At 43.7% G+C, this 17,238-nt stretch overlaps 2 protein-coding genes across 4 annotated transcripts; both read left to right on the forward strand.

Moving 5' to 3' along the window:
* Positions 1 to 659: 659 nt before the first annotated feature.
* On the forward strand, positions 660 to 1,451 carry LOC109940459 (uncharacterized protein K02A2.6-like; the record flags this gene model as incomplete). The annotated part of the gene is made up of 1 exon (XM_020539990.1): positions 660 to 1,451. A coding segment is annotated over exon 1 (792 nt), but the record flags the coding sequence as incomplete, so codon positions are not given.
* A 1,196-nt stretch (positions 1,452 to 2,647) lies between these two features.
* LOC100216997 (putative protein kinase superfamily protein) lies at positions 2,648 to 5,954 on the forward strand. Of its 3 annotated transcripts, none has more exons than XM_020538812.3 (5): positions 2,869 to 3,152; positions 3,288 to 3,396; positions 3,886 to 4,030; positions 4,671 to 4,933; positions 5,043 to 5,954. In XM_020538812.3, exons 2-5 carry the CDS (start codon positions 3,383 to 3,385, stop codon positions 5,665 to 5,667), a joined length of 1,047 nt encoding a protein of 348 aa, XP_020394401.1. In that variant the 5' UTR covers positions 2,869 to 3,152; positions 3,288 to 3,382; the 3' UTR covers positions 5,668 to 5,954. The 3 variants fall into 3 exon arrangements, with proteins under 3 accessions (NP_001335715.1, XP_020394401.1, XP_035815291.1); XM_035959398.1 differs by lacking the exon at positions 3,288 to 3,396 and adding an exon at positions 4,402 to 4,469 and having other exon boundaries at positions 2,871 to 3,152; NM_001348786.1 differs by lacking the exon at positions 3,288 to 3,396 and having other exon boundaries at positions 2,648 to 3,152; positions 5,043 to 5,909.
* The last annotated feature ends 11,284 nt before the right edge of the window (positions 5,955 to 17,238 follow it).

Consider the following 17,238-nt stretch of genomic DNA (forward strand, 5'->3'; position numbering starts at 1 on the left):
ACGAATTCAGTATTCGACATATCTCTAGAGTTGAGAATCATAGAGCTAACGATTTGGCACAAGATGCATCAGGTTATCGGATAAAGAGAGGGAAATTTCACAAAACTGAAAATCTGATAACCAGTGCAGAGCCAAACTCCCAGGTCGCGGACCGTCCGCGTAATGACGCCGGACCGTCCGGGGTTACCAGAAATGTTCTCTTAATTGATTCGGCTGACAATAAAGCCGATGCAGGAGATTGGAGAACGCCCATAACTAATTATTTACGAAATCCCAATGTTAGGACAGATAAGAACATTCGGCGTACAACTTTCAAGTATGTTTTGATGAGTGATGAACTTTACCGCCGAACAGTCAATGACGTCCTGCTTAAGTGCTTGGGCCCAGATGATGCTATATTAGCCATGGCCGAAGTACATGAAGGAATTTGTGGTACTCATCAATCAGCTCCAAAGATGAAGTGGTTGTTGCGGAGGTCTGGTTTTTATTGGCCTAGTATGATAGCTGATTGTTTCAAGTACTACAAGGGTTGCCAAGTGTGTCAAAAATTTGGCGACCTACAATTGGTCCCTGCAGCCGAATTACATCCTATCATCAAGCCTTGGCCGTTCAGGGGATGGGGATTAGACTTTATTGGAGAAATTCATCCTTCATCATCAATGGGGCATCAGTTTTTGTTAGTTGCCACTGACTATTTCACCAAATGGACTGAAGCCGTTGCTCTAAAGAACATGACGCACAAGGAGGTAATTGAGTTCATAACTGAGCATATTATTCATAGATTCGGCATTCCCCAGACCTTGACTACAGATCAAGGTACTTCTTTTATGTCAAAGGAGGTGCGTGAATTTGCTGAATTATACAGAATTAAGCTGCTTAATTCATCTCCATATTATGCTCAGGCCAATGGACAGGCCGAGTCTAGTAATAGGACATTGATTAATTTGATAAAAAAGAAGATATCTGATAATCCTAAACGTTGGCATAAGATTTTGTCTGAAGCTTTATGGGCTCATAGAATATCTAAACATAGGGCTACTAAAGTATCTCCTTTTGAGCTTGTCTATGGGCAGGAAGCAGTGTTGCCTGTGGAAATAAGTTTGAATGCTGTCAGGTTCGCCAGACAAAATGATCTAACTGCTACTGATTATTATAATTCAATGATGGATAATATTGATGAGGTGACCGACAAGAGGATGATAGCTATGGGAGCAATAGAAAAGGACAAGACCATGGTAGCCAGGGCCTACAACAAGAAGGTCAAAGCAAAATCATTTCAAGTAGGGGACCTGGTGTGGAAGACCATTCTGCCTCTAAGGAATAAAGACCGGAAGTTCGGGAAATGGTCGCCAAGCTCGGAGGGTCCTTATAAAGTAAAACAAGTGTTGTCTGGCAACGCCTATTTGCTACAAACATTACAAGGCAAGGATTTGCCTAAGGCTTTGAATGGGCGTTTCCTCAAACAATACCATCCTAGTATGTGGCAAGATGCCTAAGAGAACCGATGTAATCACATCGAGTTAGTTGCTTTTGGTTTGCTCAACTCCACCAAAAGGCAGGGGGCATATGTTGAGCACCGTTTTGAGCTGGCGGACGGTCCGGCCCTGAGGCCGGACGGTCCGCGGTCCGGACAGTCCGCGCCTGTGGGCCGGACGGTCCTCGCATGCGCAGAGCAGTTTAGGGTTCCAATTTTTGTGCTACGGTTGTTAGCTATATTCGTGAAATTAGCTCGGAATCAGTTGTGTAAAGGGTCCAGCCTCCCTCCTCTATAAATAGAGAGGTCTACGACCGATTTGGAATCATCAATCGAATCAATACAACTTCTATTCGCATTTATTTTCAGTACAATTAGGAGTAGTTCTAGTCTAGTTCTAGTTTAGCCTCTCGATCCCCAAATTCTTCGCCTCTCTTCGACTCTACGCCGATTAGAGGAGTCTAGGTCGGCCGGCCCGAGCCTAGACAACCCCTAGGATCTCTCCTCCCCGACGGGGTCCCTCCCGGGAGCGAGATCCAGGCGCCGCCGGCGATCTTCCGCCGCCCCTGCGTACGCGCGGACCGTCCGGCCCAAGGGCGCGGACCGTCCGGCCGTCAGGCAGGAGCCCTAGCCTTGCATCAGGTCGCGGACCGTCCGGCCCCTGCGTGCGGACCGTCCGCCCCTGTGCAGAGAGCACCGCAGCGCCTCTCACCAGGCCGCGGATCGTCCGGCCCCTGCGCGCGGACCGTCTGCCCCTGTGCAGAGGGCACCGCCACAGTTCTTGTTGAGTGTTTGGCGCTCCAAAAAGGCGTCAACAGTCGGTTTCATTTATTTTGAATGTTGTCATCTTATGGAATTGAAGATATCATCCTGAGTGGTAATATGACCAGGAAGGTGATCATATCCAGTTCATCCCTCATTCATCCATCATCACGAAACAAACAAGAAATGGTGCAACTTCAACCCACTTTAACCCTATAATCAAACAAGAAACTAGGTTCAATCTGTCACTGAAACCAAACAAAGAACGAATCTGACTTAACCCAGAAAAATAGGTCGGCTCCGACTCAATCCACGCCGTTCCAAAAACCAAACACATACTATTCAATTTTTGAATAGCAAGAAGATTCCTCCATGTAGATCATCTCGTGATCTCCTATCACTAAACCTACTGTGGTTGGAAAACCGAAGCATTTATCGTATGCAATCCACACGAAAAGTAAACCTATCGGAATTGCTCCGCGTACGGCGTACCACACCACCACTACACTCCAGGGTTGGCACCGCACGGCAAGCCGCAAGCGGCGGCGTGGGTTGCCGAACCCCAGTCCCCCAATCGGCGTCGGCGCGTGGGAATCGTCAGAAAAACGCGACGAACAGCCGAACCGGTCACACCGAAAGCGCAGTTGCGAGGCTGTTCTCCGTTGTCACGTTTCTGCCCGCATCTCCCCTCCACCGTCCTCTAGGCTCTAGTATTCTAGTCCTAGTCCCCCACCGGCCACCACCAGGCACCACGCCAGCCAGCCCCACCACTCCATCCGAGTCAGAGTCTTCGGCTCCAAGCCGCCCCACTGTTCCTCCTCGACTCCAAGCACCGCGCCGGCAGCGTGAGGAGAGGGCTGTCGCGGGCCGCCCGCAGGCTCCTCTGCTGCGGCAGGGCCGCCTCCCCGGAGGACCTGTAAGTCGCCGGCTCCTTGGCCTGCCTCCCCGCTTGCGTTGCTGTATCTTTTGTGTTTCTGGGCTTGTCTGGGTTTCGCTGAAACTGAAATCCACCGCGATGTGTGAGCGCGGCGCTTGGTGTTGGTGTGGACAGATGTTTGGGTGGTTCGTCAGGAGACACCACGGAATTCCGCGCGCCTGGCTGCTCGGTTCCCGGCGTTTTTTTCTTCGATGTTTTGAACACGCCGGATGCCACCTGGAAGGTTCCAAGTTTTTGTTCATATTAGCTCGTTTCTTGTTTGGGTTCATGTTAATTTGCCCAATTCTAAAGGGCGGTGCAAAATTTAACTGATTGGGGGCTCCAATTTGGTGGAAAGTAGACATGTTGTTTGGTTTCGGAGCTACTGTTTGTACAAGCGATGCCATTGAGGTGAAATTAGTAGGGATTTGGGCGCTCCGATTTTTGTTGTTTGTTCAGTGACACCAAGACCAAGGGAAAGGTTTAAACTTTGGTGGCAGACGATGTCATTTTTATTCGGTTCCTCAACTTTGGAAATAACTATGAAACATTGTGGAAATTTGGCATGTTGGTCTTGTTTGATGAACCATCCTAAAGTTTAAGATCGATTTTCTATGCTCGGATTAGGCAAAATTGTTCTAGGGGCACAGGGGGTTTGTATCAGTGGAACTGGTTGGAAGGTCAGTTGATAGTAGCTCATGCTCATCATGTATATAATTGCTTTGCTTTCCAGATCTGATGAAGGAAGTGGATCATTGAGGTGGGTGTTCTCATTGAGAGAGCTTCGATCAGCAACAAACAGCTTCAATTACGATAACAAGATTGGAGAAGGGCCACTTGGGAGTGTGTATTGGGGACAAGTTTGGGATGGTTCTCAGGTTTCTGCTCCGTACATCTTCACCCTTGCTGTGAATTTAACTTTCAACTTTGTTGCCTGCCACTTCTCGCCCAGTCACAGTTACTTTACACATGCAAATATTTTATCGGTACCTATCTCACTAAATAACCGAACAATTACTTATACTTCTTTTCTTTTTGTTTTGGGACATTGATCTTCGATTGCGTTATTATTAGGTTGGTAGGATATGTTGTCATTGGAAGTCAACAAAAAAATTATATGAACTGGCTACAGGTTTGCATATCTCCATCTTGTAAATAAAAAAGAAAAATGCCTGCCTCACCCTGTCATGGTGGCAACTATTGGACGCGTCTTCTTTAAAATTATGATTGAGGTCTCATGTTCCTGCAGAGTAATATTCTTTTGAATAATTGTGAGAAGTATTGGTATGGTGCTTATAGACAAATAAAGTCCATCTCGTAAGTATGCTTTGTTCTGTGTCTACATTTATTCTTTTTTACATGTGTAGTTGTGTCCATATTTTGCAGATTGAGTAGCTGAGAATATTGTGACAACGTGTCATTCCATGCATCACCCTGTTTCCATCTTTTGTATTATATAAAACTAAGTTGAAATCAATGCAACCAACTGATTGACTTTACCAATCTTCATTGATCCAGATCGCTGTCAAGAGGTTGAAGAGTGCAAAGAATGGCACAGAAGCGGAATTTGCTTCAGAAGTCGAGATATTGGGAAGAATAAGACACAAAAACCTCCTGAGTTTTCGTGGATATTGTGCGGATGGACCCGAACGGATTCTGGTGTATGACTTTATGGCAAACTCAAGTCTCTATGCACATCTTCATGGACCACATTCTGCTGAGTGTCTCCTTGACTGGCGGAGGAGAATATCTATTGCCATCAACACTGCTCGGGCTCTCTTGTCAGTGAACGACCTCTTTATCTTTGTTCATAACCGAAAAACATTGATAATTCATACATTGTTGCTTTTGTTAAACACTGACCGCTATAACTCAAGTACTTTCTCACAGGTACCTTCACCACTATGCAACACCTAAGATAATCCATGGAAGCATCAAGACCACCAATGTGTTACTGGATTCAGACTTCCAGGCACATGTTGGCGATTTCGGTCTGATAAGGTTTATTCCTGATGGAATGGATCATGAAAAGATTACCAGCGAAAGCCAACGAGGCTATCTTGCTCCTGAGTACATTATGTTCGGCAAACCAACTGCAGGTTGTGATGTATACAGCTTTGGAATAATACTATTGGAGCTTGCTAGTGGCAAAAGGCCGATAGAAAAGTCGTGTTCTGTTAAGACATATGGAATTCGAAACTGGGTGCTCCCGCTGGCAAGGCAGGGTAGATATGATGAAATTGCAGACTCAAAACTGAGCGACAAGTTCTCTGAATCTGAACTGAGAAGAATGGTCTTAGTTGGGCTAGCATGTACTCATTCAGAATCTGAAAAAAGACCAACAATGCTTGAAGTTGTGCCGTTGCTGAAAGGCGAATCAAAAGAAACCCTTATTAAGCTTGAAAGAGATGAGTTGTTCAGCTCAGACTCGATGGTGAGTTCACAAGGAACACCAACCCCAGATGGGGGCACAGACTCTGTGCCAAAGGAAGATCAAGAACTGGTTGGAGCGTGAAATGTGATATGTTGCTACTGTAGGCGATGGTAGAATGCGGATTTGTGTTATTGGTTGATGATTGGTTTGTGCGGTTTGACATGAATGTAAATTGTATAGGCATTGTTTTCTGTAAGGAGGTATTTACCCATCCCTTTTGAGAGATTAAGGAAGAGCATGGGGGCTGGAGATAGCTGTTTATGCGAAGTGGTTTTTGTATGCACCGCATAGAAAATGCACATGTTTTTTCAGGATGTTTGTATATTTCTCTGATCAGGCTGTCCACATATTAAGGGTCCGTTTGGTTCGTGCCTTGTTTTTAAAATCTGGTTCTACAATCTCATTATTAGCCGAACGTTTTCTGATTTTGCATTGGATTTTATGCCAAAATCTTATAATCCCAATATAAGTTGTGTGGGTGTCGTTTTGGACCAAATACCAAACGAACCTTAGAGCCTACGTGGCGTGTAGGACCTTGGGGGTCTTCTGAAGGAGCATGGAGGAGCATGCGTGTAGGACCTTGGGGGTCTTCTGAAGGAGCATGGAGGAGCATGGACTGTTCGCGACAGGCGACTAGACTGTTCGTAACTACGCAGGGAGATACGCTCCTTTATAGGCATCTGGACCATCCGTGATGGTGCAGAGAGCTTTGATAGAACTAAGATCTTACCTCCCGGAAGAGACATCGTTAGAGAGGAAAGACCTTGTGGTTGTTTTGGCATCGATAGGCTATCCAAAGCTTCTCTAGACGATATAGAGCCGAAGAGTTGAAAGTTGAGGTTCGGGAACAACAAAAATTAAACTAATCGAAGGTAACAGTGGTTTGATAGATCGATTATTGTGTCCTTCAATCGACTGGACTCCTTTATATAGAGAGAGGAGGTCTAGACCCATTCCTAGGTGGATCCCAATAGTTTCTCGCAGGTTGTGAAGATAACCACGCAAGGGATAATGATTATAGTCTGGATTAATCTAATCGCTGACCATCCAGACTGCAAGGTCAGACCATTCGGTCATGCATGTGCCATATTTGGTGCTTAAAATATGCCCCTGCCTTTCAATAGAGTTTGGCTAGCCAAAAAGCACCTTGCCCCTTACAAGTTTTCTGGAATACAACCTCATGTGAGAACATCGGCTTGCTATGCCTACTGCCATACAATAGGATCAAACAATTTTAGGAAACAGTCATTCAATGCTTCAAGTAACTTGTCTTCTAGTAAAGTTTCCAACATATATGCATTGCAGAAATTACCTGTATAACCTTATAAGGCCCTTCCCAGCTTAGAGATCACTTGTCAAACTTGCGATCCTTAGTCTTCAATGGCAGAATTGTCTTCCACACCAAATCTTCAACCGGTAATGATTTATCCTTTACCTTCTTATTATAGGCCCTAACAACTATAAGCTTGTCCCTTTCAATCTCCTTCAAAGCCATCAACCTCTTGTCTGTTACCTCGTCAATATTATCCATCATTAAATCATGATAGCCACCCACAGTCAAATCAATGTACCTAGCGAACCTGATGGCATTTAGGCTTATCTCCACAAGCAACATAGCTTCATGTCCATACACAAGCTCAAAAAGAGAAACCTTAGTAGCACGATACTTAGATATTGTATGAGCCCACAAAACTTCATACAAAACCTTATGTAATGTCTAGGATAGTCATATATCTTCTTTTTAATAAGGCTAATCAATGTTCTATTCCTTGAATCGGCCTGACCATTGGCCTGAGCATAATATGGAGATAAATTGAGTAATTTAATTTTATATGATTTAGTAAACTCACATACCTCTTTAGACATGAAAGAAGATCCTTGATATAGAGTTAAAGTTTGAGGAATGCCGAATCTATAATAATATGCTCAGTTACAAACTCATTTACCTCCTTGTGTGTCATGTTTTTTAAGGCAACGACTTTAGTCCATTTGGTGATATAATATATAGAGGCTAATATAAACCAATGCTCCTTTGATGATGATGCATGAATCTCTCCTACAAAGTCCAAACCCCATCCACTAAAGGGCCAAGGTTTGATGATAGGATGTAGCTCAGTGGAAGGAACCATTTGTAAATCACCAAACTTTTCCCACACTTGACATCCTTTCTAGTACTTAAAACAATCAACGATCATATTAGGTCAATAAAATCTAGCCCTTCTTAGAAGTCACTTCATTTTTGGGGCTGATTGGTGAGTACCACAAATGCTTTCATGTACTTCAGCCATAACCTATATAGCATCATCAAAGCCCAAGCACTTAACATTCCATCACTAGGAGTCTGAAGATAAAGGTCATTACCAATGAGAACATACTTAAAAGATGTATGTAGAATACTCCTATCTGTTTTAACATTATAATTCTGTAAATATGTGATCAAGGGTATCCTCCAATCAAGCACATTAGCCATACTATTAGCTGAATTAGCTAAAATCGTAACTCTATTAGCTCTGTCAAATGCGGACGATCCAGTAACCCCAACCGGACAGTCCGACACCTCTGTTGAGGATGATTCGGTGATCTGACTCGGATGGTTCGACATAGAGATGACAATGAGTAAAAACCCGCTGGGTATTACTTGCCCAAACCCATACCCGCGAAGAAAAAATATGCCCGCTAAAAAACCCATACCCATGACGGGTATAAAATTTTGCCCAAACCCATGCCCATGCGGGTTTTGAGTACCCAACGGGTTTCCCATACCCACTAACATCAACATAAAAAATAATTCATCATGTAAATGACAATCAATACATTAATAAGCTAGGATAAAAGGAACAAGTGATAACTAATTTTAGCTTAAAATTTGTTACATAAAGTTTATTTCAATTAGAACATATTCAATTATTAATATTATGAGACATATTTATAAAGAATGTTGATTTTAAGGCGGGTTTTAAAAACCCATGGGTTTGTGGGTATGGGTAGTGGAAGAACAAACCCATGCCCACGTACCCGTTGGGTTTCCATTTGAACCCATTAACAAACCCATGGGTACAGAAATTGACCCAAACCCATACCCTAATAGAGCAAAAACCCACCGGGTTTCGGGTAGCGGGTACCCATTGTCATCTCTAGTTCGACACCTATAGCCTTGGCATACTCATAGTACTGACTATTGGATTTCAAAAATATGAAACTTTTCCTTTGCTTATTGAAAGGAAAATGTGCCTTTGGGCCTTTTCTAAGTGTTTTGGTGATTAACTGCCCAACACACCACTATGAACTAATCCTCTGGGTATGAGCATGAGCACATATTCTATTTGAGCAAATTGAAGATGCAAAGTCAAAATGAGTTGGATTAAAAGATCAAAAAGTGCAACCTTGGGAAAAACCATAAAAACGGGAAGGTTAAGTGTTTAAATAGGTTGTACCTACTTTATCTTGTGTTCCTTGCACTACTATTGGGCTACTAATTTCTATGTGCAGTAAAGTGGCATTTGGACTGAGTTTGAGCATATTGCAAACTATTATGGATCAAAGTGATAAAGGTATGTTTCTAACACTTAGCAGTTAATTGATTTAGTTGCTAACTATGTTCATCTAAGTGATAGGGAACTTCTCAAGTCGAGCCAAAAAGAAGTTAAGAAGTTTGGCTCGAAAGTGGACAAAGTTGGGTCAGACTGGGCCTCACCGGACAGTCAAGTGTGCACCGGACATGTCCGGTGCCCGGCCCGGTCGGCTGGCCAACTAACTACCCTCGGGAAAACACCGAGGCTTGCTCGCTAAAAATCACCGGACAGTCCGGGGTGCACCGGACATGTTAGGTGCGCTAGGCGGTCAATGGCTCTACCCCGCGCCAGCGATCGGTCGTGCGACCAGCGTCAGCCACGCCATCATGATAATGGTCAGGAGGGTCACCGGACATGTCCGGTGTGCCATCAGATAGTCCGTGCCCACCCAAAATGGAAGGCGACAATCAGATGATCTGGTGGCCGTTGCAGATAGAGTGCTAGTGTGCCACCGAACAGAAGGAAACCAAGGCCTTCCAAATGAAGGAGCAACGACTCATTGGCCACTTGGGGCTATAAAAGAGGCCCCTAGGCGCCTCTACAAGTATACCAAGCATACTTTCAGAACACTACAACTCTGAGACTCTGCAACCACGCCTTCGAAGTATTTAAGAGAGTTTCGAGCACATTTTCTGAGTCACTACTCCATCGCTTTGTTGTTGCACTCTTGAAATTTCCCTTTGTCCGAGAATAGGATCTAGATGTCGCATAGAGGGGGGTGAATAGGCGAATAAAAATTAACACTTAAAAACTAGAAAGTCTTATTCTACTCGAAGACTGGATCATAGTGGAATGAAAGACCCTTTGAGTAGGTTGCAGCGGAATTGAAGTTCCTGTCTTAAAATACCCTACACTTCGAAGACAGCTTGTACCACATATAAGTATTGAAGTGCAAGTATAAAAAGCAAATAAGACAGAGAAACAACACACAACACAGAGCAGAGCACACAGACACAGAGATTTATCCTGAGGTTCGGCCAAGCCTGAAATGCTTGTCTAGTCCTCGTTGGGTGAGCCACACCTTGGCTTGGAGTCTATTTCAACTCCATCCTCTGTTTGCTCAGATCTGTCAGTGCGACAGATAGAGCCTTCCACTATGTTGATATCAGTTACAACGATATCGTGGTTGATTACAATCTTCTCGACAGCACTCCGAAAGAGTATCAATGCGCTCAAGATTTTGCTCTAGCTCTCAGCAGCACTTCCCCTCTCTCTAAAGGCTTATAACTTTGCCTCTACACAAACTAGAGAGATACACAAGAGAGGGAGAGAAATAATTGATCCAAATGATGTATGGACTTGTTGGCTACTCTTGTACACTTGTTGGAGGCGCCTAGGGGTCCCTTTTATAGTCCCAAGGGGACTAGGAGCCATTGGAGCTTCATTTGGAAGCTCCCAGCCTTCCCTGTCTGCGGGTGCACCGGACAGTGCACAGTAACAGATCTGATTGATAGTTTCCTTCTCTGAAAGGGCTAGCCGCACCGGACAGGTTACTATTCACTATCATGTGCACCAGACAGGTTGATGAGGACATCACTACCACGGATACAAACAACCTCCCCTAGTTGATGTTCAAGGTCCGATTACTCGCGCAAGTGCAAGACAATTGAATTTGCAGGTGAGCTCGTTCCTATGTACTTATTCTTGTGCATTTGAGAATACTGTGCTACCTAATGAATTAATTGTACTTAGGAATGAAGGAAAGGACCAGCAAGGACATGGTGAAGGACTTGGACGCGTGGAAGGCCAGCAAGGACGTTCAGATCAAGGTGGATGACCAAACCGACGTCCGTAATTTGTCTCGGTGCTGCGACACCATAAATGGGCCTTTGGGCCGTGTATCTTTGTTGGGCCCATTAGGGCGCGTCCAGGGAGGGAGTCCGCTCCTAACCGTTATATAATCAGTAGCTGCCACCACATTAGGGCTCGGGTTTTGCTTAAGTTTAGATCTGTCAAGAACAGTCGCTATAGATTGGTTTGTGAGACCCCAACTTGTGAGCTTAATCATTCATCCGCAATATTCTAGATTGTGTTCTTTCTTGTTCTTGCTTGTGTCTTCGATTCTCAGGCAGGAATTAGCCTTCGTGGCGAGGTCAATCGCGCAGTGCACGGTTGATAACCAGAGGAGAAGTGGTGCTGCGATTGCGGGTTCTAGTCGTGTTGATTGGAAGCCGGATCGTCTGTGTGACATCTCCACCAAATCGATAGTTACCTTCACCTGACGGAAGATCGGGCACCCCCGTTCCTGTCAAGTGGTATTCAAAGACTCAGGTATTACCATCAGGCTTACCCTAGTTTAGTTTAGGTTTTTCATCCTATAACTCCAGATAATTGCCATACAAAAAAAATTCCGCTGTCCTAGAACCCTTGTTTAGCCTTTGCAATTTCGTTTTCAGTTTGGCTTTATTCAGTTCGTGTCCGCGGTCGAGTTGTGTTGCTGGTTTAGGGTGTATCTTCGTCGTAGATCAACTGCCCTCGCTAGCCGCTATCCCATCCACCATTACCCAGATCACAAGTCGATCCACCCATTAATCGACTTGCCCTCGCTACCTGCCGCCGCGCCAGCCCTAGATAGATTGCAGATACGTCGCTATCCCATCCACCATTACCCAGATCACAAGTCGATCCACCCCATTAATCGCTGTGATTGAAGATAGGGATTTTTTTGCCCTAACCGCCGCTTTCTAGTCGTGCCTCCAAAAACATAACTTGAGGTACCTTCCTTAAACCGGGCATAACTTTTCGCTCGGGTATCCAAAAAATCTGAAATTTTTACAGGAGCTTGTTGACACCATTCTGAGGCCAACCAAACTGCCTATGGCCTGTTTGGTTTCGATAAAATTGTCAAAAAAATCAAAAAAATAAAGAAAAAAATTTGTCAAAGCTCTTGCACGCTTTTCAGAGAACTTGCTCATTTTCTGTAGACCACATCTGATCTTTGTTTTAGGTGAAACTTGGTGTAGCTCCTATTTTGTTGCTTCTTGTGCTGAGAAAAATATCAAAAAATCATACAAAAAAGAAAAACAAAATCACCAGTGAATCCTACTAGTGCCTTTTTGGCCTCGCGAGTACAATATTTACGGTACTGCCATTCTGCTATTTCCATTGTTCTTTGTTCCAACTTGTTGTGATACGCCTCGGATGCATCTCTTAGCCAGCAATTGTGACTTGTGCTGTGGATATTTATTGAACTTCGCTCATCTGCACTCGATTTTGTTCCACATTCACATACATATTGTGCCTATCCTACAGCTCTACATATTATACCTTCTGATCAATATAGATTTGACCTTGCAATCGCGGTTTCACTACCTCTTGGTAAGTATCACGAACAGCCTCCGATTGTACCATCCTTTGCTTGTATTTTGTCAGACACTTGTAAGATCTTGGTAAGATACATTAGAACGTGTTCCTGTGTTCCACCTGAGAGGAGCGTGTAGTGAAATTATTAGGGATAACTGTCACCGTTTGTTTCCTATTTTTGTGTTTCGATGGCAGGCGACGAAGAAGAAGCAAGGATCCCTACAGACTTCGATGAATGTGTTAGCCGCCAAGATCTTGAGGCAAACAACAAGCTCCTGAAGGAGCAAATGGAGGAGACGGTCCACAAGTCAGTGCATGATGCCTTCATTGACATGAACCTTGGCAAGACTTACGAGAGGCTGGATCGACGATTGTCCCAGATCGTCGACAGACTTGCTGTGTTGGAGACGCAACAACAAGCACCGCCACCACCACCTCCTCGTTCACGTCTTCCCGATGATGCGGTGTTTGATGAAGAAGGTAATTATGATGAAGTAGCCACCGGAGATTTGCGCCTACGTCGTCGTCTTCATCAAAACACAGAAGGTATGCCACACCGCCAGCAAGGTAATAACAATCGTGCTCCTGACGACCCTTATGCTAAGATTAAATTTTCTATACCATCTTTTTCGGGTCATTATGATGCTGAGGGATATATTGATTGGGAGATGACGATAGAACAGAAATTTGTTGCCCACCTTGTACATGAACGACATCAAGTTAGACAAGCCACTAGTGAATTTAAAGATTTTGCTATTGTCTGGTGGACTGGTCTAGTTGGAGATGGTAGAGCACCTACGACTTGGGAAGATCTTAAGGTAGCTATGCGCGATAGATTTGTTCCCCCATATTATCATAGAGAATTGCGTAAGAAATTGATGCGTTTAGAGCAAGGGGATAAATCTGTTCAAGATTATTATGCTGAGCTTCAGAAGGGATTGCAGCGTTGTGGGATAGTAGAGGGACATGAGGACGCTCTTTGCCGTTTTTATTTAGGTTTGCGGCGTGACATTCAGGACATTGTGGATTACAAAGAATTTAACACTGTCAACAAGTTGTTCCAGTTTGCTATGCTGGCAGAGAAGGAATTGCAGGGACGCCAACATCGACCTAGGACTACTTTTGGTGCCTCCTCTACATCACGGACGCACACACCTGCCTCGAGTCATACACCTTCGACCACTCCAGCATCCACGCGACCTCCCTCGACACCTGCTGCACATGTTGGTAAACTTCCTTTGTAGATACCCGCCAAGAAACAGAATTCACCAGCACCTTCCAGTGGTCATTCTTCAGGTATTGTTTGCCACCGCTGTCATGGGATTGGTCACGTGAAGAAGGATTGCCCGAGTCAGCGAACATACATTGCTACGGATGATGGCTACATTAGTGCTTCCGACGGTGAGGGTGACAATGATGACTCCAGTGATGTTGCTGCTAATGATGATGCCATGCTTGGTGTTGATGCTACGGTGAACCTTCGAAGCATCATGGTGCAGCGTGTTCTTAGTTCTCAACCTGAATCATCAAAGCAGCAATGCCATAATTTGTTCCAGACTTTCTTCGCCATCGAGAATCAGCGTGCACGTGTTATTATTGATGGTGGAAGCTGCAATAATTTGGTGAGTTCAGATTTGGTCAAGAAGCTTGGCTTGACCACACGTCCACGGCCACATCCATACCACATTCAGTGGATCAATAATTCAGGCAAGGTTAAGGTAACACACATGGTACGAGTGCATTTCTCCATTGGTATGTATTCTGATTATGTGGATTGCGATGTAGTACCTATGGAAGCTTGTTCTCTTTTCTTGGGTAGACCTTGGGAATATGATACTGATGCACGTCACCATGGTAGGAGTAATACATACACTTTTAGGCATAAAGATAAAAACATTACTTTGCTTCCTTTGACTCTTGCTGAAATTGTACAAGATGATAAAGATAGAGCTGCAAGTATCCATAAGGAACCAACTAATGAGACAGAAATTCAGCAACAAATTAAATTGAAAGCTCCTGTCATGCTTGCTATAAATCTGATATTCTTGAAACTCATGCTACCGATGCTTGTTGCTATGCGTTGGTTTGCAAAGATGCTTTCTTTTCTATTGATGATATTGCTAGCACTTTGCCTGCATCTGTGACTAACCTTTTGCAGCAGTTCCGAGATGTTTTTCACTCTGAGTTACCTCTAGGACTTCCTCCCATTCGTGGGATTGAGCACCAGATTGATTTGATTCCTGGAGCGAGCTTGCCCAACCGTGCTGCATATCGAGCAAATCCTGAGGAGACTAAGGAGATTCAGCGCTAAGTCCAAGACCTTTTGGACCGCGAGTATGTACGTGAGAGCCTTAGTCCTTGTTCTCTTCATGTCATTTTGGTTCCAAAGAAAGATGGCAGTTGGCGCATGTGTGTAGATTGTAGAGCCATTAACAACATCACTATCTGGTACCGTCATCCTATTCCTCGATTAGATGATATGCTTGATGAGTTAAGTGGTTCTAAAATATTTTCTAAGATTGATTTGCGCAGTGGGTACCACCAAATTAGAATGAAATTAGGCGATGAATGGAAAACTGCTTTTAAAACCAAGTTCGGCTTGTATGAGTGGTTAGTGACGCCTTTTGGATTAACTAATGCCCCTAGTACTTTTATGCGTTTGATGAACGAGGTTTTGTGCCCATTTATTGGAAAATTTGTGGTGGTTTATTTTGATGATATCTTGATCTACAACACTTGTTTATCTGAACATCTTGACCATCTACGTGCTGTTTTTGATGTTTTGCGCGCCACGCGCTTATTTGCTAACCTTGACAAATGCACCTTTTGCACCGAACGCGTATCGTTTCTTGGCTATGTTGTCACTCCACAGGGTATTGAGGTTGATGAGGCCAAGGTGCATGCTATTCAGAGTTGGCCAACGCCATCGATGGTCACACAAGTGCGGAGTTTTCTTGGAATTGCAGGATTTTATCGTCGTTTCGTGAAGGATTTCAGCACCATCACTGCCCCATTACATGAGTTGACCAAGAAGGGTGTTTCATTTAATTGGGGGTAGTCACAAGAGGATTCTTTTGCTCTTTTAAAAGAGAAGCTTACTCACGCGCCACTACTCCAACTTCCTGACTTTGGTAAGACTTTTGAACTCGAATGTGATGCAAGTGGAGTTGGCATTGGTGTTGTTTTGATGCAAGGAGATAAACCCGTTGCATATTTTAGTGAGAAATTGAATGACCCTGTTCTTAATTATTCCACTTATGATAAAGAATTATATGCTCTCATACGATCTTTGCAAACATGGAAACATTATTTGTGGTCTAAGGAATTTGTTATTCATTCTGATCATGAGTCACTTAAGCATCTTCGTAGTCAAACAAATCTGAACCGTAGACATGCTAAGTGGGTAGAATTTCTTGAAACTTTTCCTTACATCATTAAATATAAAAAGGGGAATGATAATGTGATTGTCGATGCTTTGTCTAGACGCTATGCTATGTTGTCTCAACTTGATTGTCGTATTTTTGGAATTGAAACAATTAAGGGACAATATGCTTTTGATGATGATTTTAAAGAGGTTGCATTAAATTGTAAAGAGGGACATACATGAAATAAATTTGTGCTAAATGATGGATACTTGTTTAGAGCTAACCGCCTATGCATCCCAGTTGGTTCGGTTCGCCTTTTGTTGTTGCAAGAAGCGCATGGTGGTGGTTTGATGGGTCACTTCGGTGCCAAGAAGACGGAGGTTGTGCTGTCCACACACTTCTTTTGGCCTCGAATGCGGCGTGATGTTGAGCGCTTTGTAGCAAGATGCACGACGTGTCAAAAAGCTAAGTCACTGTTGAACCCACATGGTTTGTATATGCCTCTTCCTATTCCTTCAGTTCCGTGGGCGGATATTTCTATGGATTTTGTTTTGGGATTGCCTAGGACGAAGAGGGGGAGCGATAGTGTTTTTGTTGTGGTTGATCGTTTCTCTAAGATGGCACATTTTATACCTTGTCACAAAACGGATGATGCCATTCGTATTGCTAACCTCTTTTTCAAAGAGATTGTTTGTTTGCATGGTATGCCTTCTACTATTGTTTCAGATCGTGATGTAAAATTGTTGAGTCATTTTTGGCGTACTCTATGGAACAAATTGGGGACAAAATTGCTGTTTTCTACTACTTGTCATCCCCAAACTGATGGACAAACAGAAGTTGTGAATAGAAAATTGTCTGCAATGCTGCGAGCAATATTGAAGAAAAACTTGAAAATGTGGGAAGAGTGTTTGCCACATGTGGAGTTTGCATATAATCAGGCGGAACACTCCACCACCAAGGTAAGTCCTTTTCAGGTAGTGTATGGTTTTAACCCTCGTGCTCCTATTGATCTTTTGCCTCTACCTACTACCGAGCAAGTACATAGTGATGCTAAGGAGCATGCTGACTTTATTTTGAAACTTCATGCTTCAACTAAAGCAAACATTGAAAAGATGACTGAAAAATATAGAATTGCTGGTAGTCAAGGAAGAAAACAAGTTAAGCTTGAAGTGGGTGATTTAGTGTGGTTGCACTTGAGAAAAGATAGATTTCCAGAGTTAAGAAAGTCTAAATTGATGTCACGTGCTGCTGGTCCATATAAGATTTTGGAGAAAATAAATGATAATGCATATAAACTTGAGTTGCCTCCCGAGTTCTGGGTTAGTTCTACATTTAACATTGCAGATTTGAAACCGTATTTGGGGGAAGAAGATGAGCTTGAGTCGAGGACGACTCCACTTCAAGAGGGAGAG

The sequence above is a fragment of the Zea mays genome, chromosome 6, assembly GCF_902167145.1.
Source record: "Zea mays cultivar B73 chromosome 6, Zm-B73-REFERENCE-NAM-5.0, whole genome shotgun sequence".
Lineage (NCBI taxonomy): Eukaryota > Viridiplantae > Streptophyta > Magnoliopsida > Poales > Poaceae > Zea > Zea mays.